Below are 23,403 nucleotides of genomic sequence, written 5' to 3'. Positions count from 1 at the left end.
TGTTTTTAAACTGTGGCTTTAACCCTTGCTACCAGACCTTTAGAGGTTCCTGTTAGCCATGCTGATCTTCTGGTAGGACCAAGCTCTTGGCCTCAGTGATAAAGCAGGGCTTCTCCTCTGACAGCATGGACTTTGTTAGCAGCCTTTGCTTCCACATTTTGAAATCCAGTGGTTTAGAAAGGCTTGTTGACTGAATATCTACAATATGGCAGTGTTAAATTAACCAGCCGTGGAATCTGTATGACTCCATCTCCTTCAAGAAGCCAAATATTCCTGAAACTCTTTGCTTCCAGTGGGCTGCCTGAATACCAATCACTTTAATTGAATGGCATTCTGGAAACAGTTTTACTGGTTCTAGAAACCAGTTTCCAGTATTCCTCCCCCTCCCCCAGGGCATGCTGTAGTCTGTGTAACACAGATCTAATATTGTAGGTCCTACTCATTCTCTTGTGGGTTGGTTTCTCTAAAACCAATTTGCCATAATTAAAACGGTGAGCTGATTGACTTGTTTCAGTTCTTGCATTATGTAGCTGCATCCTTCAGGCAAAGACCCAGCTATAGACCGAGAAGAGTAGGGAAGGAGGGGTGTCAACATATGTCTTGCTTAACTTGCAAATCAGCTGATCAGCACAAGGGGTAGAAGGACTCGTAAGTTTCTGGAAATGCTCGGTGTGCGGCATGCCAGGTGTTCGTATCCCATGTGTTGTGATATCCTGCGTACTGTGACCGGTTAGGGAGTTGGGTGTCTTAAAGCATTTGTAGCTTCGGGTATGTGAGCAAGCGTAGTACTTCCACCTCCAATGAATCTAACTATGTCATAAGTAATGGCAGTAAGGTCCTAGGTGAGGGGCTGGGTTGCCTGCTCTGTGTTGTGTTTTTTAGACCAGATGGCTTTCACTTCAGAGAACAAACTTTTCAGAGGAATATCTAGATGTGACTTCTGATTGGGCCGCGCACTTGGGATCTGTTAAGCACAGACACTCTTTCTGCCATTTTTAATGGAGATAAACAGTTTTCTTAAATATCCCGTTCTTCTTGCTGAACTGCAGAACTAAATCTTGTGTGTCAAAGCAGCTGGGTGTTTCGATGATACAAATGAGAATATTCACCTGTGTACCCGTGTTTCCTTGAGTTAATATTTCAGTGGTATGTTTATGGATGGGCATATTCATTGTGAAACAACTCAGACATTGTGGCTTCAAAATTTCAGCACTCTGCTCCTTTTTGACAGCAGCTCCTAAGCAGATAGAAACCCGAGATGTGCTTAAGGGGGAGCGGGAAATGGAGCCAAGAGAAGGCAGAGTGGGAAAACATACTGGACGAGGCAAGGGCAGAGTCTAGTACATACTGGATTTTGGTATTAAATAGCTGGCACCCACTTGAGCTGTCCTACCTTCTCGTTTTTATTTGCATTACAGCTGTTCTTGGAGGCCCAGTCTGAGATTAGACCCCGTTGTGCTAAGTGCAGTGGATGCTCATAGTAAGACAGTCCCTGCCCTGCTGGGCTTGTGGTTTAAATAGACAAGACAGGTGAAGTGTGGGAGGGGAGGCACAGGCCCAAAGGGGTGAAGTGATTTGTTCAAGGTAATGAAGCCCCACAGTGGCAGAAGCTGAAATAGAGTCCAGATCTCCTGACTGCAAGTCTAGGGCCCTCTGCGCTGGACCATGCTGACATAGCAGAGATGTTCCTTTAGCTAGACAGAAGTGCTTTGCTTTTAATCAAAGTAGCCAGTGATTTGGGAAGAGAGAGAGGTTTAAGCTACACTGAAAGCAGTCAGTACCACTAGCTAGATTTGTCCCAAAATAAATATTCAAGGAATCTGCAGAACCTTGACCCCTCCCTTATCCTTTCCCATCCCATTACAATTCTGCTATATAACTTCTCTCTCTTTCTTAGGAATCATATTATTATTTTTTTAATGCTAGTTACATCTCTCTCTCTTTCCCCTCTCTAGGTATAATTGCTGAGGCTCATTAAAATGGCTTTACGCTTCCGCACTTTCTTCCCGTACGCCTTACCTGGAGTGCTGGCACTTATTGGTTGGTGGTGGTTTTTTTCTCGTAAAAAGGAGCGTACAAGCAATCGCGACTGGCAAGCATTAGCTGGCGTGGAAGATCAGAGGATTGGACCTCCCATAAAGGAACCTCTGTCCAGAGAAGCAGTAAATGCTACTAAAGAACTGCCTGTGCCCTCTGAAGAGGACTGCCCAGAGAATGAAACCTTAACTTCCCAGCTGTCTGTAGGGTTAATGACACCCTCTCTGGCATGTGACGCTCAACAGAGATTAGATTCCTCCAGGGACCATCCTGCCACCACAATAACGACCGTCGCATTGGGCACGTTTGAGGACGACAGTGAAAAACTGGAAAGAGCAGCGTCTCGCAATGAAACCGGGTCCCTTGCACAAGTGTCTCCCCCTTCAGCCCCGAAGAGTGTAGAGTGCTGTGACAATGCTGTGCTTGTTACCAAGCAGGAGTCAGCTTTCAGTGGAACCCCAGACCAGCAGCCATTGGCGTGTTCCGGGGTAGTGTCAGTAGAAGAGTCTTTGGGAAAGATTGGGGAAAGTGGTAAAGCAGATATGACACACGATTCATTGGAGAATCCATCGAAGGAAATCCAGTGCCCAGTGGCTACGTCCTCAAACACTGGCTGCCTGCTGGCCCTTGGCTCTGAACCAGAGGATTCAGCCACTGCCCAGTCTGCCATTATAGATGAAGATGATGTTAAGGAAGTTGAGGACACTGTCCCTTGGAAGAGAGAGTCTGTAGTTGGGAAGCTACTGAATAATTGTGTAGAGTCTGCTGGGTCGGACCTGTCCGGGGAAGAGGAGGTGTCTGAGATGACCGTCAGTACTGTGCCTAAATGTCATGGAAGGGAAGAGAAGTGCTACAGGGATATGCAGTCAAAAGGAGATGGTTTGGAAAGAGAGAGAATTGGAGGAGTGAGTTTGGACAAAGATGAAGTTGAGAAAATTGAGCAAGCAGCCATACAGATTATTTCCAAAGTCATCTTGGCAGCTACTGAGGAAGTGCTGTCTAGTTCAGTAAGTGATGTGTCCAGTAGAATCTGTCAAGTTGCGGTCAGCCGGGTTGATAGACCGCTGGAGAGAGTGAGCATTTCATCCGATGAGATGCTTGCGGTGGAATCTAGCAGGGGGAATGAAGCAGTTACCACAGAGAATGTTGCAACAATACCTGTTCCCCTATCGGAAGAGAAACTCCATCGTTACATGTCGTATTCCAGCTGTTTGAAATACGGGCGCTTATCTAACCCAGTGCAGGTGGACCCAAAAGACCATCAGCCAAAGAAACCTGTGCACAGTGAAACCCAAGGAGATAACCGGACTTTGGTTACGAACAATGGAGAATCGTTGGAAGAATCGCATGCGGTAACGGAGGATTCTGGGTGCAGCGCATGTACGTCTGAAGATGGGACGAATGTCGAGGATCCCTTGCAAAGCACGTCACTGTCTCTCCTATCAGGCCAGCATTCAGACTTGCTGAGCATGTCTGTGATCCAGGACACTTCTGCAGAGCAGTACGTGGCACAGAGTGAGAAACCTCAGACCCCTATATTAGGGGAAGACAAAGTGCCATACAGCAATGGGGTGCTGAAAGGGGATGGTGCAGATCTGAGACACGAGAAGCACTGGACAGCGGAGACAGATGCAGATCACTCGGGAGGTAAGGGTTTACATCTCTTTGAGAGCCTCTCACGAGACACATGGGGGAAGGTACATTAGTATAGCACTGAAAAGTCCTGCTCAGCAGACATAACCCCAACCCTCATCACAATTCAGAGGGCCTGCTCATGGGTAAAAATCCTACCCAAGTTGTTAGTAGATGTCTTATGCTCAGATGGACAGAATGATCCCACCCTAGGCTGCCAGCTCCTGCATCCCACAGTGATGGGAGCTCTAGGAAAAACGGTAGCGAGGTACGTGGTGTCCAGGAAACTCATCATGCTGGCCCCCATCCAGCAAAGCATTTAAGTGCATGATTAACTTAAATCACGCGAGCCGTCCCATTGGAATCAGTGTTTGTTGGATCGGGGCCAGGAAGCTCAGCACCTTTCAAGCATGAGCCCCAGAAGCGCAAGCTTGTTCCCGCTTGAGTTCAGGCAGCATCTGTTCGGCTGTAAGCATTAGGCTCTTGCCTTCGGTGTGGACCATTCACCAAAGGGCTGCGCTAATGCCAGTTTCTGAGACACATGGACGTGCGGACAGATGGAGCAGGGCAATTGCGTGAGGTCCTAAGACAGCATCATCTGTGTCGGCACTAACACGGTCTGTTTGCTTGGAAAGTGGGTGCATGACGAGAGATCTCAGCAGCTCGTGCCTCTCTCTAGCTAGTGGGTGGGTAGTGTGAAAGCCGGGGGTTGTTTCCCTAGCGGCTTTATATTAGGCTAAACACAAACTTCAGCCTTAAAAGCTGTATGTAAACATTCTTCATACAAAAAGAAAAGGAGTACTTGTGGCACCTTAGAGACTAACCAATTTATTTGAGCATAAGCTTTCGTGAGCTACACGAAAGCTTATGCTCAAATAAATTGGTTAGTCTCTAAGGTGCCACAAGTACTCCTTTTTTTTTTTTTTGCGAATACAGACTAACACGGCTGTTACTCTGAAACCATTCTTCATACAACCCTCCAGTGCAAACAGCTCCTAAAGACAGGCTGCATTCTATAGTCACTACAGAGTAACAGGAGAGCTGCCTGCTGCTAGCTAGCAGGCTGTGCAGCTTTTAGTAGGAGACCAGGATTAACCATTTTCTAGATGTCCCCTCTGTAAGAAACGCTCCTTACTAAAGGAAGGATTTGCTCTTACCCTGCCGCATACGCTTCTCGGAATGACTAGCGGAAAGAACAAAAGCTCTAATACAGGGGCTGGAGCGAGACCACGCAGGAAAGCAACAAAACTCTCGCACCAGGATGAACTCCGAGGTGATGTAGAGCAGGGATTCTGAACCTTCTTTTTTCCAAGGCCCCCCAACATGCTGTAAAAACTCCACAGCCCACCAGTGCCACAATAACTGGCTTTCTGCATATACAAGCCAGGGGCAGGTGTTAGGGGGTAGCAAGCAGGGGAACTGCCTGGGGCCTTATGGCACAGGCCCCCCACACAGCTACATTGCTCCGGCTCTGGCTTCGGCTTCAGCCCCAGGTGGAAGGGCTCTGCTTTCTGCCCCGGGCTGCAGGAGGTCTAATGCTGGCCCTACTTGGTGGCCCCCCGAAACCTGCTTGCGGCCCCCCCCAGGGGGCCTTGGACCCCTGGTGGAGAACCACTGGCGTAGAGGGTGATGTAGGTTACTTGGCATGTGCGAGTTGAATGCTGAAAGGGAAGAAAGGGGGTGTAGCAGGAAAAGCCACCTCCTGCATCCTTGTCACCTCCCTGAAATCCCCACGTGTCACAGCTGCATCTTGATCAGAAAGTCTAAATTGAGACCCGCCAGGCAGATAGCGGACCCAATTGTATCAGAGCTCTGGCCCGACTCAGGAAGTGGCAGAAACAAAGCAGCTGCTAGGGTCCCTTGAGTTTTTGGTGTAGTGGAGCCAGGTGGCCAGAATACAGAAGAGCAAGCGAGGACTGTTGGATCCACATCCCAGTAATGTGCTAACAGGCAGTTTGCTGGGAGCTTATCACCTTTCTCATCCTTTTAATGATGTCCTGGGCCTCTCCCTCACACCGTTCCCTAACCATATTTGAAGTGTTGAGATGCTATTTAAGAAATCGGTGGCTTCCCATAACTGGGACTAACAGATTCTCACCCTTCCATTGCCTGATCTATTGATATGTATTCCCAGTTACCATTCTGAGGTTTGGCAAATTCTAGTCCTCAGATTAGGCCCAGAGTCATTAGAGGTACTGTTAATTTGGGAACTCCCATGTGCAGGGTCGCAACACTCATACTTGAGGAAAAAGCTTCTGAATTTGCAATGGTTTTGCTAACACGGTTAGTAAACACAAACAATCCAACCCAACCACGTAGGCAGCAGTAATACAGTATTAACTTCATGTCTGGTGTCCTATCGTACGTACAGTCACACCATCCTTGTGGAGACCTAGGGCTGACGAGACAGGCTGTGATTCAGGAGGGTGATCTCTAGCGCACCAAAATGGTCCAATGGTCGAGGTCTCAACAGTCTAGGCTGTGGTTAGCCCTGCTATAGGGTCTCGTGGCTGCTGTAAATATTCATAAGAATGTTCAGCCTCCTTTGTCCATAACGAAATTCCTCACCCAATAACGTTGGGGTGTCCTTATGCTATAGGTTAGGTATATTAATTCTCTGACTTGTAAACATATACATCAGTTGGCTACAGTAACAATCATGCGGTTGAACATCTGCTGCTGTTCCTATCCTAAAATATCCAGACTGACATCAACTGCGTTCTTGTGGTTAGGTGTCGGTGTATTTTTCACCAGAACAAAGTCTTATGATATCTTGTGACTTAAGTTAGACAGCAGTGACCTCACTTACGCTAAGGCTTGTAGGCCGCATAGCTCATGCAAAGTGCTTAAGCTAATATCTTACAGGCTTGGGCCTGTAGGTTTCTTACATTACTACTTGATATACCTTGTATCTCTCATACCCTTCCCAAGCAGAAGATGTTGTCCTACCCTTGCTTCCCAGAGGCCCAAAGCTAGCTAACCATGGGGAATCATAACCCCAAATCTCAACCCCCCTACCACAAGCAGCTTTTGAGAAGTATTTGGGCTTAATTATTGGGTGTTAAGCATCGGATACATCTGGATTCCCCATTCAAAGGTCAGGGGCCCTTTTCTGCTAGACACTAAGTCCCTGGCCCAGAGAGTTTGCATTCTAAGTAAGTAAGTGAGTAAATCAGAAACTGCCTTGGGCTACTAAACAGAATCTCCCTAAATGCTGTGTTGTGTGCTCAACTGAGGAGTAATAGGGAAAGATCTGCTTACTCACACTCCAGTGGTATGAATCTGATTCCCATTAAAGGAACAGCTCCTCTGAACTTCAGCTTGAAGTGATCCCTTCCAGTTTTCAATGAAACTAAACTGAATTCCTTAACAAAGGGCCCCTGTTTTTCACACTTTGAAACTTGCTTTTATCAAATCACGTGTCAAGATGCATCTCTTGCCAAGAGCCCGGGCGTGTGATCTTTGGCTCGCCATGTGTCTCTAAGTTCCTTGGGCTTTCCCACATCCCATCCCAAAATGACTAAGATCTTTAATATCACCTTGCCCCTCAGAGGCTTCTTCAAACCTAATAACTGGAATGGGGAGCAGCGTACTTTAGCCTCAGCAGGACCTGCCTCGTTGAGTTGCTTGGGAGATGTCTGGTTCATAGTATCCTGAAGCCCTTTTAAGATGGGGTTTTTTTGCAGCTGGAATGTTCCATGAGTCTTTGAAGAAGGTCCCTTCAATTGCTCTGAAGATTTCCTCCCCTTCCAGCCACGGGTGGGAGGATTCAGGAGCATCACAACAATGGCCCTTCCCATTCAAATTGTGGGACGAGTCTGTGCTTTGCACTGAAGCAGCCACAACCTTGCATAAAGAGCTTTCAATCTATCTTTTATTGATGTTTGCAGGGCCTCTCTCACTGAAGTAGCAGGGCCCCTCCTGCTAAGCGGAGGGGTCAGTGATGTGTGGGTGCTCCTCAGTACGGCACATGTGGTCTGCTGCAAAGCCATAGATCTTTGGTGGTGGCTTATCCTTCCCACTGCTTCTACCTTGGTCCAGGGCAGCAGTGATCTGATGACAGGAGGCTTCCAATGGAAAAGACTCCATCTCCCTTTTCCCCAATAACTCATAGCTAGGTTTGGAGTCTCAAGTATGAAGAAGCCTTCTCACGGCTAGTATTCCACTGCCAGTCCTATTTAATCCAAGGGGACATAATTCTGATCCTGTGACTGTATGGAGTTTGCATTCCACTAGTAATAGCACCTGGCTTCTGTGTTTAACCCTGCACAAACTCTTGGTGTCTTGCATGCTGCCCATTGCATTACACATTATGCTTGTGAACACAGCAGTTCCTAATTAGGTTCAGATTTATATCACAGGTGTGGAATTCTTCAGGAGGTTTTAGGGGACAGAAGTCTGTTTCTAGTGGCCTGTTCCCATAAGTACCACAGAGCAGCCCTTGACACATGTTTTTCCTAGAGGAGCTGAGAATTGAATAGCAGACTCACAATCTAGAGCATAAAGTGGGAATGTACAGTAGGGCCTACAATCAAGGATGTATGTGAAATGGGAGTTTTGTCAGCCTTCATGCGGTGTCTAAGAGCTTGGATTATGCAGACTGTCTGAATGTCATGGTGTGGTGGTGGTGTGGGTTTTTTGTTTGTTTGTTTTGTTTTTTTGTAGGTTCAGATGTAAATAGCATGGATTCTGTGGACAGCGGCTGTGCCCTTGGGAAGGCGGAGAGTTGCCAGAACTCCAAACCAGGAGTAGAATCCAATAAGTCTGAGCTCACTATCTGGGAGATAGAGGTGCCAAAGGTAATGAGCCAAATACTCTGCATCCGTAACTCCCTGCACTGACCTTGGGGAGTGTTGGTTAATGGTTTAAAGGGGGACTGGGAGTCAACTTCTGGGTTCGAGTCCGGGCTCTGCACATGGCCCTTCTGTATCTCCCTCTGTCTATAAAAGGGGTGCTATGCTTTCCTACCCCCTCAGGGTGTTGGGGCTTAACACTCCTTGAAATATCTGCTGAAGGACTCCAAATGCAAAGAATCCTTGTAGGGCTGCCAATTTTCGGTTTTAAGCGATAAACTTCCACCGCACAATGCCATGCGGTGGGGCCCCATTAAACTACGTGAGAAGCTTCTTTTTCTGGGATAGTGTAACCTAGGCACAGGGAATCAGCCCTGCGGTAGAAGAATCCATATCACTGGCCAATGAGGACAGGCTATTAGTATTTCTCCAGAGAAACTTATAATTAAAGAACTAGAACGTAGGGTTCTTTTCAGTGAAAAGCACAATGGCATAAAAAGAAATGGGGCCAGATTCAGAGATGGGGCAATTCCGTTGATTTCAGGAATCACGCTAACCTACATCAGGCCTTCATGTCTGTGCTGCACTTGCTGTTTCTGCAGACTAGAAAGATGGACTTAACAAAATGTGAGTAAATCAGAAACTGCCTTGGGCTACTAAACAGAATCTCCCTAAACTCTGCTGGGCCAGTGTCAGTTTACATTTGGTAGAAGCCCAGTCTGCGCTGAGTTCCGATTGGTCCCCAGCGCCCAGTCAGACCCTGTGGCATTTCTTGTAGGTGAAATTAATCATTTAAAAATTAAAGATTCAAGGTGCTGTTCTTGCTTCTCACTGTGACTTCTCCATCTTTCCATCAAGCACTTGGTTGGTCGGCTGATTGGCAAGCAGGGGAGGTATGTGAGTTTTCTGAAGCAAACTTCTGGTGCCAAAATTTATATTTCAACGCTACCTTACACCCAAGATGTCCAGATTTGTCACATAGAAGGTGAGTGAGATGATTCCCAATTGTGGGGTTTTTTTAGTCTGTGTTGTCTGAAATCTAATCTCTGGGTGCTTAGATAAAGGGATGAAGACCTGACTGCAGTTTGGATACTTAACTTTGAGTCCTGTGCTCAAAATACTACCACGGGTGCTTCAAATAGCATCAGTGGTAGGCCATGTCTATGCTAGGAAGGCAGGTGAATTTTTAGTGCAGTAAAATCGTGGGGGGAGCATATGATTCATAGATTCATAGATATTTAGGTCAGAAGGGACCATTATGATCATCTAGTCTGACCTCCTGCACAATGCAGGCCACAGAATTTCACCCACCACTCCTACAAAAAAAAAACCTCACACCTATATCTGTGCTATTGAAGTCCTCAAATTGTAGTTTAAAAACTTCAAGGAGCAGAGAATCCTCCAGCAAGTGACCCATGCCCCATGCTACAGAGGAAGGCGAAAAACCTCCAGGACCTCTTCCAATCTGCCCTGGAGGAAAATTCCTTCCCAACCCCAAATATGGCGATCAGCTAAACCCTGAGCATATGGGCAAGATTCATCAGCCAGATACTACAGAAAATTCTTTCCTGGGTAACTCAGATCTCACTCCATCTAATAGCCCATCACAGGCCATTGGGCCTATTTACCATGAATATTTAATTACCAAAACCATGTTATCCCATCATACCATCTCCTCCATAAACTTATCGAGTTTATGGCTTACCTCAACCAGCTCATGGGTGTTAACACACAGCTGTCTTGTCCACACTAGGATTTTAAAATGTCCATATTTCCCTAGTTTGGACAAGGTTTATGGGGTACCATTTTCCCAAACTCGCCTTACAGAGATGTGAGAGAGAGAGGTTGTTCTCTATCTGTTTCCCTAACCATATGTCTGCACATACAGTGATATGGAGACATCAAGAGTTCCTCTGAGGCTACGTCTACACTGCAGCTGGGGTTGTGATTTGCAGTGCACGTAGGCATACCCGCGCTAGCTGTACGCTAGCTAGTTCGCTAAGAAATAGCAGCGAGGACGCCAAGGTGCGGGCTTCAGCGCCGGCTGCATGAGCCTGCCTGACTCCCCCCGCCCCCCGGATACATACCGTCTTGTGCTGCGTGCCATGGCACCATGGGCTCACTGCTGTTTTCAGCAAGCTAGCTAGAGCGTGGCTAGCGCAGGTATGTAGCCTATAATGTGGTAGCCTCTAGCTAATCCCCTGCTAACAACCCCGCTGATCAGATTTAGGTAAAAACGAAAACAAAGAAAAGTGGAACTAACATGTTTGCGGCCATTGGATTGTTCACGTCACCTGTATTTTAGATCCCACTTGCCTCATAGGTTTAGACTGTAAACTCTATAGGGCAGGGACTCTCTCAGGCTTGGCCTACGCTGGAGGGTTATACTGGCATAGCTGCGTCAGTCAGGCATGTATTTAAAAACAAAAACCACCACACCCCTGAAGGACACATCCATGCTGACAAAAAACCCCAGTGTAGGTGTTGGTGGAAGAGCGATCTGCGGTCGATTTAGTGGGTCTTCACTATACCTGCTAAATTGACTCTCCAGTGCATCAATTGCTGCAGCGTTGATCCCCAGTAAGTGTAGACATGCCCATAGTTAATTTGTTCAGGGATGTGGTGTTCCTGTGTCTAGTCTCCAGGGCCCTGCTGTGCTGGCATAGTCTCTGTAGTGGAGGCATACCCTTATGCTGTGCCTGTTCCAGCACAATGGAACCCATTCTTGGCTGTAACCTCGTCACCACTGTAATCAACATAAATAAGTTGCTGTAGATTTTGATAAGAGAAATCACTGAAAATAAACTTGTGCTAAAATATTTTTGTAAATGATGCGGGGAGCTGGGAAAATATTCCATTTGCCAGAATCTTTAAAGAGCCACTGTACAAAGAAATATCACTTAAAAAAAAAAAAATCTTTATCTTGGTTACTCAGACACTATAGACACTATATTAAAACTGAATGGTTTTAAAAGTATGTGTTGCCATTTATGCTTCACATAACGCACAGCCAACCTGTGGAACTCCTTGCCAGAGGATGTTGTGAAGGCCAAGAACATAACAGGGTTCAAAAAAGAACTAGATAAATTGATGGAGGATAGGTCCATCAATGGCTATTAGCCAGGATGGGCAGGGATGGTGTCCCTAGCCTCTGTTTGCCAGAAGCTGGGAATGGGCAATAGGATGGATCACTTGATGATTATCTGTTCTGTTCATTCCCTCTGGGGCACCTGTCATTGGCCACTGTTGGAAGACAAAATACTGGGCTACATGGACATTTGGTCTGACCCAGTATGGCCATTCTTATATTAATCTCTGTGCTTGGCTCATCATGGACAGATGCTGTGCTGGTTGGTTGTTTCCTCAGTTTGAGGGATGTTCCTTGCACTAGCAAAATAGCGTTTTGGGTCATGGAGTGTGGTTGAGACTTTCAAAGCAGGATATAACCATGCATCTTTCACTAAAGTTAATAGCAGGGATGTAGCTGGATCTTCTGCATGGCTTTGAAAATATCAGCTGTCAAGACTCTGTCACTGAAACTTAAACACACACACAACCCCGCCACACTGGGGATTTTGTTTTAGCTATCTAATGTGGGGTTTAGCACTCATTGAATAGCCCTCTTCGGTGAAGCAGAAACCAGCACACAGTGATTGCATGGCAGGAGATATCTTGGCCCAGTTTTATTTACAGCTGTGCTGGTATAGACAGGAAAGATCTGTATGTAATCGTATCACTCAGGAGGAGTTAAAAGGTACTGCCAGTCAGGGGCGCTGGGACAATTTGTACAGTCGCAGGAGGTGCTGAGGGTCCTTGAACCAAACCGTAAACCCTGTGTATATGATAGAAAGCACTTCAAGTCAGGGGGAGAGTGGCGGCACCCCTCGTTCCAGCACCTGGGGCTCAAGTGTGTGCCCAACATATCCACGCGATTTGACTCGGTCTTTTTGTCTTCCAGGCTCTCAGCATCATGTGGACAAAGCGCTGAGTCTGATCGGTAAGAAGTTCAAGGAACTGAGCCTCACCAACATTTACGCTCCTCCAGCCCCATCACTGATGCTGCATTCCCTCCCTATGACTTCCTGGGTAAGCCCCAAGGCAGCATGCCAGCTGTGTTTATATAGACAGACTCCATGGACGTGCGTAGGAGATGTATCCATAAAGCCACATTGCATTCTCCCTTCATTTTGAGTGTCCAATATCAAGGATGGCCTTATTGAGTAGGCCTATCGTACAATGACTAGGCATCATCAGTTCCATAGATGGATGTGCTGGAAAGACCAGGCATGTACGGAGTAAACGTGCTCCTTGCCTGAGAACAAAGACCACTTCTTGTTCCATAGCAGCCACTGTACAAGCAAGCAGCCCCACAAAGATTCCTTCAAGAATGTCCTTTGCTTTTCTTGATCAGCACAGATGCGGTTGTTGCATGTCAGACTGTTTCCATCTGTCGTCATGCTGCCCTGTGTTTAATTTCCCGGAACACACTCAGAAAATGTACCCAAACCTTCAACCCAAACATGCTTAATCTCTGGCAGTTACACGTCTGACATAATGGGCTTTTGCCTACAGTCTAGACATGTTTGCTCAAGGAAATAACTCTTTGGGTTTTTAGTTTGTGAGTGAGGAGATATTCTGGTTCTGTTCTTACAGTCCATTTGCCACATGGTCAAAGATTGAGACAATCAGTGTCTGTATATATTGGTTGTCATGTGACTGGTAGAATCATACTGAATTGTTACTTTCCAGTAGCATCACATTCCCTTTAAGCGTCTTATTGCAGTTATTCAGATCTGGCATTGTAATCCACCTCCGCTCTGTCCACACAATATTTCACATCTGTTTCCCTTTCCAGATGTTGTCTATAACTGACAGTCCATTTGGTGACAGATCCTACTGGTTACACCATGGACTCCAACATCCGTTAAATAGCTGAATATAGCTTAGGAATATATACCTATATCTGCATCCACAAGCAGCAAGGGGGCTGAATGTTTCTAATTCTTTGAGCCTTCTCCTTTAGGTTTCTGTTTATAACCTTAAAGGGAAACTCCAATACAGCTCAGGTTGTGGTAGGTGCCTTTAGGTTCTGCTAAGTTACAGCATACCATCAAAAGTCTGATGGCTGCGCAATGGCCTATGTGAAATGACTTGGGAGGGAAATCTGTGAAAGTGTCTTCATCTCCGAAACCACCATCACAAACTACTACTTATTTGGCAGTCTCAGGAGAGAGGCCAGGAGCTCAGATGAGCATGGATTTAAACTACTTTCTCCAACAAGTGATTCTGCCAGATCAGAGTTGAGGAATTTTGGCACGATGGCACAAAATGAGCCTGCAATGTTGTTGCCTATAGTCTCCCTGCCCTACTGATAAATAGCATCCTTTAGCGTTGTCATTGTGCGTGCTGCTATGCAACATACACAATTGCTTCCCCAAAGAATTTACACTCATCTGATCCCCCTTCATGAGACCATATGTGAACAGTGACGCTCCGTCAGCTAGTCCTAGGTTCAAACTAGTCTCCTAGAGGTGAAGATCTAAAGAGCCCACTTCTAAATTCCTGAATCACTTAGCCCCCCCCCCCCCCTTTTTTTGTAGTAGAGTAGATAAGGTATCAGTGAAACTGAGTATATTACTAACCTTTGGAATGAGTGAAGCTCTCGTTGCAATAGTACATTCATGGAAACGTAATGCTAACTCTCTCTGTGGCAGCTCATGCTACCGGATGGAGTCACCGTAGAAGTAATTGTTGTTAACCAAATCGACGCAGGACACATGTTTGTACAGCAGCACACGCACCCCACGTTCCATGTGCTGCGCAGTCTGGACCAGCAGATGTATGTCTGCTATTCTCAGCCTGGAATTCCAACTCTGCCAACTCCAGTAGAAGGCAAGTCAGTTTGTTCCTCGTGAATTGTCAAGCAGAAAGTCTCCTCCTGGGATCTGTCCCTGGTCTGTCCTAGTAGCATCTAGCAGACTTTCTCCTCTGCGCTTCAGAGTAACTTGAGTCTAGAGTTCACTGAAAGGTATTTTTTCAGTGTCTTTCCCCTGCACTCCCTGAGAAATCAAACTACAAGCTTTCCATGTTCTCAAGTTTGCCCTGCCCTCCAGAGATGAGGGTCTATGACAGAATTTGTCATGGGTCAGACCATAGAAAACCTATGTAAAAATGAGATGCAATCATTCTTTACATAACATTATTTACAAATTGATTAAGCTATGTGAGTTTCCTCTAAGGAGACTTAACTTGGGAAAATAACATGCAAAATAAATGGGTGTTTGTAGCTCCTAAACATTGGGCAGGGCGCTGTGGAAGATCAATGTAAAAGCTGTGTTTAAAACTACTAGCAAGCCCCCTGTAATAGACTTTGTGGAAGGGGTACTAAAGCTCACGCTTCAGGTCTTCAGCAAAGGTCAAAGCATTAGAGGTCAGGATGAGCCCTAATGTGGGCGGAAGACTACTCCACGTCTGGCTATTGCAGAGTTCTTCCATTTTCCTTTGAAGCCTCTGCTGCAGGCCAGTGTCAGAGATGGGATATTGAACTAGACGGGGCTTGGTTCTGATCCAGTCTGGCAATTCCTATCTTCCTACCAAGGTAAATTCAAACCAGAACTATTCTGGCCAGTTATAAACTACTCCAAAAGCTTTGAATGTAAATCTTGCCACAGCATGAGCTAGCATGAATATAAGCATGAACTTGAGTATTTTTTTTTTCATACAACACACAGTCAACCTATGGAACTCCTTGCCAGAGGATGTTGTGAAGGCCAAGACTATAACAAGGTTCAAAAAAGAACTAGATAAATTGATGGAAGATAGGTCCATCAATGGCTATTAGCCAGGATGGGCAGGGATGGTGTCCCTAGCCTCCGTTTGCCAGAAGCTGGGAATGGGCAACAGGATGGATCACTTCATGATTACCTACCTGTTCTGTTCATTCCCTCTGAGGGACCTGGCACTGTCGGAAGACAGGATACTGGGCTAGATGGACCTTTGGTCTTACCTAGTATGACCATTCTTATGAGCAGTATTGCTACAAGAAGCATGTGTTACCAGTTTCTCGGTGGAAGCGGAGGGGCGTTTTTTATTTGCCTTTCCCATAGCTGGTGTTTTCATCTCTCTCTCTAGTCTTGTCAGTCAGGGAGCAGCATTGCTGCGCATTCCTGAAGATGTTTGCTGCCAGCACCCTAATTATAACATCAGGATTATTTTCTTTGCTATCAAACACTGTCATTTTCTCCTTTATAGAGGTATAATTTCTGGCAATGCCTCCAGATTGCTGGTGTGCACTGTAGGGTGGGGGAGAAGCGTTCCTGACATGGCTGTTTCTGCTGTATGTGTGTCTCTCTCACTAAAGCAGTTCAGCATGGTGTATGGGTCCAGCATGGTGTACCCATTTTTAAACAAGGGCGTGTTTAATTGAGCAGGGGGTGGGTCTGTGTGTGGCTGTTCCTTGGTGGTTCAGAAAGGTCGCAGCTCAACTGAATCTTTTCTTTTCAAGGCACCTTCTGGAGAACAGATGTTTGTCCAGTTTATACAGCGTGAGACTCACCATGCCCCCGTAGAGGACTATTCAGTTGGTCGCGAACGCTCTGAATACTTCCCTTGCTCAAGTTACTCATGTTGAGCTGCTACTTTAAAACAAACAAAAGTGCAAAATTGAACATGCTAAGTACGTTTAGAGAGTTTAAAAGCCTCTTATTACTTCAGGTGGGGTTAGTCCTACGTCGACTTAATATCCCCATACAGGGCAAGGCAGAGCTAAAAGTGTACTGTTACTGCAGCTGCTAGTGGCACCGACCATACTTGTGCTTGGCGCTGTACGTTCATACAGCAAGAAACAGCCCTTCCCTAAGAGCATGTGATCAGAATAATCAAGACAAGAGGTGGGAGGGGAAACTGAGGCACAAAGAGGCGCATTGACTTGCCCAAGGTCATCCAGGAGGTCATTGGCAGAGTCAGCAATAGAACCCGGGACTCCTAAATCCTGATCCAGTGCTCTGTCTGCTGGATCCTGCTGGCTTCCTGCTGCAGGGCGCTAGGTGTCTCGTCTGAAAGCAGCGTGGGTAGGTAGCCCTGTGTCCTCCCCTACGCTGCTCTTCTTCCTCAGCAGACTCAGGAGCCTGTTCCAATGGGACTTCTAGAAACAGGCACTAATGCTGAATCTTCCCGCTCCGCCCTATTTTGCTTTGCAGTCGGTGTGATCTGTGCTGCTCCAGGCTTGGATGGCGCTTGGTGGCGGGCTCAGGTTGTCGACTACTTCAAAGATAACAATGAAGTGGAGATCAGATATGTGGACTACGGAGGATACGAGAGAGTTAAAATCGACACACTCAGGCAAATCAGGTCAGGAACTACGTTTTTCCTCCCTTGACTGGAAAAAAAAAAAGAACTTTCATAACTGAGTGTAATGGCTTGATAGGTGTAGGTGTCTCCGCAGTATGATGAAAGCATTAGGGGGGAGTGGTTCTCTCAGCAACGTACAACCATGTTGGACACCTGGCTTCCTCACAGACTCCCCTGCCTCTTACATCATGCTTTCATCCATAGATGTCTAAGCGCTCCACAGAGGAGGGCAAATGTAATCCTCATTTAAGTAGTGGGTAAACTGAGGAACAAAAAAGTGATGTACCTAAGGGCACCCAGCAGCAAAGCCAGGGATAGACCTTCGGCCTACGTGCTGCATCCAATACCCCATCCGCTGGGCTGGGCTGCGTCACGAAAACTGTGTCCCTGTGTAGTGACATGCTGGGTGTGTTTGGGGACTGACGCCCTTGTTGTTCTCTTCCTGGTGGGAAGTGATGAGGCACTGCATACGTAGCATGTGCCCAGCTGCACCAGGGAGAGACATTGCCCTTTCAGAGCGGGTTCCCCCAGTCCCAGTGGTGCACCATTTACATGGCTGCGTTGTGGTATGGAATAATGAGATTGTGCAGAGCCAGGGCAGGGGAAGACAACTTGGGGGGAGAACAAATGGAGAAGCACTCGTAATCCCTGCACGTGGGTCTAACTTCCAGCTTCCTACCTCGGCATGGTGTAGGTTCTTCTAAAATTTCCTGCCATTGCTTTGCTGCTGGTAGACAAGGTACCAGTGACTGTTAACACTTACAGTGCTTGAAACATGTGTGCCTGCCACTGGCCTGGTCTGTACGCCTGCTCCCAGTGGAGAAGCTTGAATGAATGGTAGGAAGTGTGAGGAAGCTCTGGCTTTGTACGGATGGAGTGGTGGGCGAGATGAGGAAGCAATCTCATGATTGTAGTGGTGCCTAGAGGACCCGGGTGAGGTCAGGACCCCAGTGTGCTAGGCACTCTGTGTAACAAGCACATAGTAAGCGATATCCCTTCATCAGAGTTGACGAAGGACGGGAGAAAAGGAGTACTCCATCTTCATTTTGCACGTGGAGAACTGAGACTAGGTGGAAGAGCCCAGAGCTTGAACCCAAATCTCTCATTCCCATGTCTTAGTCACAAGATGATCGCTCCTCTCGTATGAATTTTGCTCAAACCCTTGTTATGCGTACCGTGTCTATTCTTTTAGCTGTAACTAATCTGAAGCAAATGAATTCCTGCTATATCAGCCATCATCAGTTTAAAGAGTAATAAGGAATTAGGGCAGAGGTGTGTTCTTCTATTCAAATTGATTCTCTTCTCTTTTAAGGTCTGATTTTGTAACACTACCCTTCCAAGGAGCAGAAGTTTTATTAGACAATGTGGTGCCGCTTTCAGGTAACATAAATCACTGGAGAGAAACTAATGATGGGTGCTCATGGTGCTTGGTTAAACAGGATGGCATCCGTTCAGAAGCCAGAGTTGTCTAGACTTTCTCCATACCATTTTGTGTACAATATCTGAGATGACTAGAAAGTGGATGAGAAAATTATTTTTTTCTTGCTTGGTTTTTGCCTTTGCCAGCACTGTGGAACTAGTTCCACTATCTTTCCTGTCTACTCGGTGTTCAGGTTTTTCACACGGCTGTGGATGGAAAGAGAAAGAGAGTTAGGGGAGAAATAAGAATGTAACTTAAAACCATAAATTGGCAGAACTACCAGAGGGCAGCTGGAGGACCTAGAACTATTCTTTAAACCCCTCTTTGCCAATGGATTAGATAGATAGCAAGTGTACTGTCCCTTTAAGGTAACTAAATAAACACCTGCAGATTAATTCCCAGATCTACTAGACAAACCTCTGACATTCCCGTACTGAAATTGATGGTATGTACCATTCTAAGTGTTCTTAAAAACTGCCTCAGTGCTCGAAGAGGAGGGGAAATTCATGGTGTCCACGAACGTTTCCTATGTTGTTGCCGATAGAAATCCAGCCATGTTTTGCAGGTGCCTAAAAGGCTTTTCAGTTCTCAATATTGAAGGATGTTAGCCCGACCCACTGATAGCACCCTTTGATGTCAGGACTCTGGGTATCAGGAGAGGAAACCTGCACGGGCGGTAGGCACAGGGTTTGCCTCTGGCGAGGCTGTAGATGGATGGCAAAGGTCGAAAGTCATTCCATCCCAAGCTACCAGCAGCAGAGTTCACTGTTGGCATGCGCTCTGCAATAAGGTACCTCTTGCAACATCTGCAGCAGCATAGGGAGTGTCATTGAAGAATACGCAGACAGTATTAACGAAGAGTGCAGCTTGCAATGTTAAAATTCCACCCATCCTGCAAGGGACTTCTTATCCTGTCAATTAAATTCCATTGAATGGTACTGAGTTCCTGTTCACTAAACTCCCTGCAGGACAAGGGAGGTCCTGAGCTTCCTTGGCTCAAGAGTGCCACATTGAAAACTGAAACGTTAATGTAAACTACTATATGTGAAAACACCAAGTGTCCTTAGCAATTACTTTGAATCCATTTATGCACATGTGGCTACTGAGCTAGGATCCTTTTAAAGAGAAGTGTTCATCATCTCCCCTCTGTAATACGCATTTCAGTGTGGTCTCGTTCGGCTTCATATACTGTAGATGCCCGTAGCAATGATGAGTGAGGTGAGGTTCTTCGGTCAGTGTTATGCAGGAGGTCAGCCTAGATTATTGTAATAGTCTCTTCTGGCCTTAAAACCTATGAGCCTGTGAATGTCTGACTTGTTTTCTCCTTTTCTTTCCAAAGATGAGGATCACTTTTCATCAGAAGCGGACTCATCCGTTAGTGAAATGACCAGAGGTACACCTCTGCTTGCACAGGTTTGTATATTATTCTTCATTTGGCACTAGTGCAATGGCTGCTGGAATAGTGTGTCCAGTGCTGGTGTCAGTAATTCAAGAAGGATGTTGATAAATCAGAGAGGGCTCAGAGACGAGCCCTGAGAATAATTAAAGGATTGGAAACCATGCCTTAAAGTGACAGACTCAAGGAACTCAATCTATTTTGCCCATCAAAGAGATGAGTAAGGGGTGACTTGATCATGATCTGTAAGTACCTAGATGGGGGAACAGATTTGATAGCAGGCTCTTCTATCTAGCAGACAAAGGTACAACAAGATCCAATGGCTGGAAGTTGAAGCTAGACAAATTCAGCCTAGAAATAAGGCTTACTTTTTTTTAATGACAGGTTTCAGAGTAACAGCCGTGTTAGTCTGTATTCGCAAAAAGAAAAGGAGTACTTGTGGCACCTTAGAGACTAACCAATTTATTTGAGCATAAGCTTTCGTGAGCTACAGCTCACTTCATCCGAAGTGAGCTGTAGCTCACGAAAGCTTATGCTCAAATAAATTGGTTAGTCTCTAAGGTGCCACAAGTACTCCTTTTTTTTAATGGTGAGGGTAGTAAAGCATTGGACCAGTTTACTAACGGTTGTGGTAGATTCTCCATCACTGGCAATTGTTAGGATTGGCCGTTTTTTTAAAAGATATGCTCTGGTTCAAATTGGAATGAATTCAGGGAAGTTCTAGGCTCTGTGATATACATGAGGACCGACCAGATGATCACAATAGTGCCTTCTTGTATTTCATAGATTATAATGCTGGAATATATGAAATGTCTAGAAAACGGTCAGTGCTGCTTATGCTTGGGCAGGATTCTCTTATCCTAAAGTAACTTAGTACTATGTTAAATCAAAATCCATAGTACTATGATAAATCAAAAGTTAAGTGAAACCCTCTGGAGATGGGAAACACTCAGCTCTTACCTGCTACTAGGACTCATGCTAGTGAAATCTTATCTCCCAAGCATGGACCAAGTGTTCTCTTGAGTAATAACACCGAGCTCCCTCATGCTGCTCTTGATCTGTAGTTCTTAAAGCAGTGGTCAAAGGAGGCAACTATCTTTATTTTATAGATGGGGAGACTGTGCCACTGTTTTCCCTCTCAGCCCCAAGAAGTGAGAGCTTAACAGCAGCAAAGCTATGTCTTAGCTCACTGACGCACCAGCTTGTCTGCTGTGCTATATATTAACACGTATGTCTGTTTCCAGGTCACAAACTATGACAGTGCAACGGGCCTGCCTCTTATCCAGCTGTGGAGTATGATGGGAGATGAGGTGCGTACACTTGCAGAAATGTAGTGCTCTGGTTTGTATAGACTCCAGACGTGGGTTTAAAAACCTCTGCTTGAGTTATGGGGATTTCTTTTACTGTTGCTTTTAGGCTGGTATTTCCTTCATCTGTGTCTCTCTCATTTTTCCTTAGGTGGTGTCAATAAACAGAGCTTTGGTGGAAAGAGGATTTGCTCAGTGGATTGACAGTTACTAGTAAACTCTGAGAGGCCCCAAGTGACCCTTTTTTCTTAAAAAAAAAAAAAATAAAATAAAAAAAAATCCTTTTTTTGCACTGTATTAGAATTGGGTTTGGCAATCCTGTAGGGAAGACGTGTCTGTTTACACCACTGCGCAAAACCCTGTGGTCCATTGAGACTTGTTTGCTTGACTGTTACCATTTCACTTGAAATACATACCTCATTTCAGTGAAAGGCAGGGAGTTACTAAAAGCCATAAAAAAGATACCGTAGCTTTAAAACAAAACCTGTCCCTGGCCTAGTTCTAAGAGTTATTTAAAAAAAAAAAAGTGGGGTTTGCTTGAAGCTAACAAAACACCCCTACCATGTGTTTACTGTGGCTGCAGGTCTATTGCACAGATGCCCCAGAGGTTCAGTGGCTGCTTTTTCTGAAAGTGATGTTGGCTGTTTCTTAGAAATAGGTTTGCTGCCTAGAAAGCCAACATCAGATATGTAAGGGATTTAAAGTTCAGTTGTCTATTGACTTTTCCATGTTGTGCCACGAACTTGCACAAGCTTTGTTCGTCTGATCCATTACTGATGCTGGGAGACAAATGAATTGCATTCATGGCACTTACCCTGGCACATGTCTCCTGGTAGAAATGTTTTAGGCTTGAGCTGCATGGGAAGAAAACTTCATCTGTGCAGACCTTTGAAATGTAGGATGAATTACCACTACAACTATAGATTGTAAATCTGCTAAGTTCCAGATCATGTATTTAAAAAAAAAAAAGATTGCCAAACCCGATTGTAATTTGTAACCATTTTCTAGCTGTGCAAGTCTGTGTAAATATATATAAAATCATTGTAATATTTTGTAAAAGAGAAACACTGGAAATTACGAAGGGAACTTAAAAAGAATTTTTTTCCACACCAAAATGTCCTCTGTAAGTAAAAACGGTTTGGAATCCGTCAGTACAGCTGACGTACTTGGTACATCCGAATGTGGGAGTGTTTCTGCTCTGCTGTGTACAGGATTAGCGTTGCTCTAGATCGCTGTATGGTATGATTTGTGATCACTGACTCCTTTGCTGTACAGATCTGTTTAAAAAAAAAAAGGTAACAATTTGGAATTGATATTGCAGTGGTGTTCTTTCTCTCTCTTGATTTATGTTGGTCCCTTTTAGATTGATATCAAATGTGGAATTTAAAATTTTGTTCAAATAATTTAAGATAACTTAATACTATTAAAAAATATTGTAATGTACCTGCATTTAGACATGTGTATTGAGTTGAGGTTTGTTGCTGGCTGGGAAGACATTTGACAGGAAAGCACTGGTATAATCAAGCCTTGGAAAATGAGAATCTTTTGGACCAATCCAGAGACTCTTTTTTTTTTTTTACTTTTGGTGAGCTGCCATGCTGGTCCACCGTGCAGACATGAATGTAGCTGCCTACACCAGGATTTGATCAGATCCATTCAGATATGGTTTGAATGTATTCTCTTTTTTATGAATTCTCTCTATTCGGGGGTGTACAGTTTAATGTTAGCAATAATGATGTCCAATGAAAACAAAATTGATAGGTTGGTTAAATCCAAAAAAAGAAAAAATCCTCTTGGAATGTGTTTCCCATTTCAATTAAAGCTCCAGTTTTAAGCCATCTTAATCAAAATGTGATGAGTAAGAGCCTTCATTTCCAGGCCTCTGGTGGTATAGGTGTGGGTGGGAAGGGATCTTTACTTGTTAGAGTGGCAGGTGAGACCAAATAGTGATGGGCTTTAAATGGGACACACAAAGGTGAACCTTCAAACCCCCTGTTCATTGAATTCTTTGATCGCTACGTCAAGTTTTGTGAAAGACCTTGGATACAGCATTTATACACTCCTTTTTTAAAAATAAATTCTTTGCAAAAACCTTGCGGTGCAGTCTAGTAAGCACTGGTGCATTGGGGGAAGAGTATATTACATGCAGATGAAATATGAGCTACGCCGCAGTTTGAAAGAGGTGACCTCATGTCACAGCAAAGGAGTTCCTTACCTTGAGTTTTGTGAAGATTCAAGTCCCAAGCATACCGGTTCTAGTTTTGCAGGCTATGTGGTTTCTTCTGAAATTAGCAGGTGTACTCTTCTTGTGTGCTGAGCAATACGATAATGTGCCCTTCACTGTCTAGGCGCTTGCGTGGCCCTCATAGTGTCTGAGAACCACACGCTCATTAGTGGATTTCATCCTTGCAATGCCCCAGTGAGTATGGCAATGCTGTTAGCTGCACATCTGTAACATGGAGCTGAAGC

At 45.3% G+C, this 23,403-nt stretch overlaps 1 protein-coding gene across 1 annotated transcript in view; it reads left to right on the top strand.

Moving 5' to 3' along the window:
• Positions 1-23,173, top strand: part of AKAP1 (A-kinase anchoring protein 1) — a 42,867-nt gene extending 19,694 nt beyond the window's left edge. Inside the window, exons 2-11 of the mRNA XM_073316193.1 lie at positions 1,956-3,684; positions 8,335-8,468; positions 9,321-9,447; positions 12,421-12,548; positions 14,177-14,354; positions 16,661-16,811; positions 18,124-18,191; positions 19,571-19,644; positions 20,872-20,937; positions 21,086-23,173. Of these exons, the coding sequence (XP_073172294.1) occupies positions 1,980-3,684; positions 8,335-8,468; positions 9,321-9,447; positions 12,421-12,548; positions 14,177-14,354; positions 16,661-16,811; positions 18,124-18,191; positions 19,571-19,644; positions 20,872-20,937; positions 21,086-21,148 (2,694 nt within the window). The 5' untranslated portion in view covers positions 1,956-1,979 and the 3' untranslated portion in view covers positions 21,149-23,173. The remainder of the gene's footprint in view (positions 1-1,955; positions 3,685-8,334; positions 8,469-9,320; positions 9,448-12,420; positions 12,549-14,176; positions 14,355-16,660; positions 16,812-18,123; positions 18,192-19,570; positions 19,645-20,871; positions 20,938-21,085) is intronic.
• Positions 23,174-23,403: the final 230 nt, after the last annotated feature.

The sequence above is a fragment of the Lepidochelys kempii genome, chromosome 17, assembly GCF_965140265.1.
Source record: "Lepidochelys kempii isolate rLepKem1 chromosome 17, rLepKem1.hap2, whole genome shotgun sequence".
Classification (NCBI taxonomy): Eukaryota; Metazoa; Chordata; order Testudines; family Cheloniidae; genus Lepidochelys; species Lepidochelys kempii.
The sequence above is the reverse complement of the archived record's forward strand: the minus strand, read 5'-3'. Positions and strand labels throughout refer to the sequence as shown.